General features: G+C 46.3%; 1 protein-coding gene across 1 annotated transcript; it reads left to right on the top strand.

Moving 5' to 3' along the window:
- The first annotated feature begins 8 nt into the window (after positions 1-8).
- On the top strand, positions 9-950 carry LOC115284638 (putative olfactory receptor 2B3). Its single transcript, XM_029931170.1, has one exon. The coding sequence runs from the start codon at positions 9-11 to the stop codon at positions 948-950; it is 942 nt and encodes a 313-aa protein (XP_029787030.1).
- The last annotated feature ends 42 nt before the right edge of the window (positions 951-992 follow it).

Genomic DNA, 992 nt, shown 5'->3' with positions numbered 1-992 from the left:
GAGTCATCATGAATTGGGCTAACGAGAGCTCCCCAAGAGAGTTTATACTACTTGGCTTCTCAGACAGGCCCTGGCTACAAATGCCCCTGTTGGTGCTCCTACTAATATCATATACATTCACCATCTTTGGCAATGTGTCCATCATGATGGTGTGCATTCTGGATCCCAAACTTCATACGCCCATGTACTTCTTCCTCACTAATCTCTCCATCTTAGATCTGTGCTATACCACAAGCACAGTCCCTCATATGGTGACCAATATTTGTCGCAACAAAAAGACCATCAGCTACGGTGGCTGTGTGGCACAGCTCATCATCTTCCTGGCCCTGGGAGCTACCGAGTGTCTCCTCCTGGCCGTCATGTCCTTTGACAGATATGTGGCTGTCTGCAAACCGCTGCACTATGTAGTTATTATGAATCGCTGGTTCTGCTTAAGAATGGTAGCCTTCTCATGGTTCACTGGCTTTGGTAATTCAGTGCTGCAGTCTTCCTTGACCCTTAGCATGCCGCGCTGTGGTCACCAGGAAGTGGACCACTTTTTCTGTGAGGTGCCTGCCCTTCTCAAGTTGTCGTGTGCTGACACAAAACCTATTGAAGCCGAGCTCTTTTTCTTTAGTGTGTTAATTCTGCTCATTCCAGTGACATTGATCCTCATTTCCTATGGCTTTATAGCTCAAGCAGTATTGAGAATCAGGTCAGCAGAAGGACGACGAAAAGCTTTTGGGACATGTGGGTCCCACATGGTTGTGGTGTCTCTCTTTTTTGGTACAGCCATCTACATGTATCTACAACCACCTTCATCCACCTCTAAGGACTGGGGAAAGATGGTCTCCCTCTTCTATGGGATCATCACACCCATGTTGAACCCCCTTATCTACAGCCTTAGAAATAAAGATATGAAGGAGGCCTTCAAGAAGGTGAGGCCAAGAATCTTTTTCTGTAAGAAATAAGTGTTGCATTGTGATGAGAATCCTTTGAGCTATCTTTGCAGG

The sequence above is a fragment of the Suricata suricatta genome, unplaced genomic scaffold (genome assembly GCF_006229205.1).
Source record: "Suricata suricatta isolate VVHF042 unplaced genomic scaffold, meerkat_22Aug2017_6uvM2_HiC HiC_scaffold_13520, whole genome shotgun sequence".
Lineage (NCBI taxonomy): Eukaryota > Metazoa > Chordata > Mammalia > Carnivora > Herpestidae > Suricata > Suricata suricatta.
The sequence above is the reverse complement of the archived record's forward strand: the minus strand, read 5'-3'. Positions and strand labels throughout refer to the sequence as shown.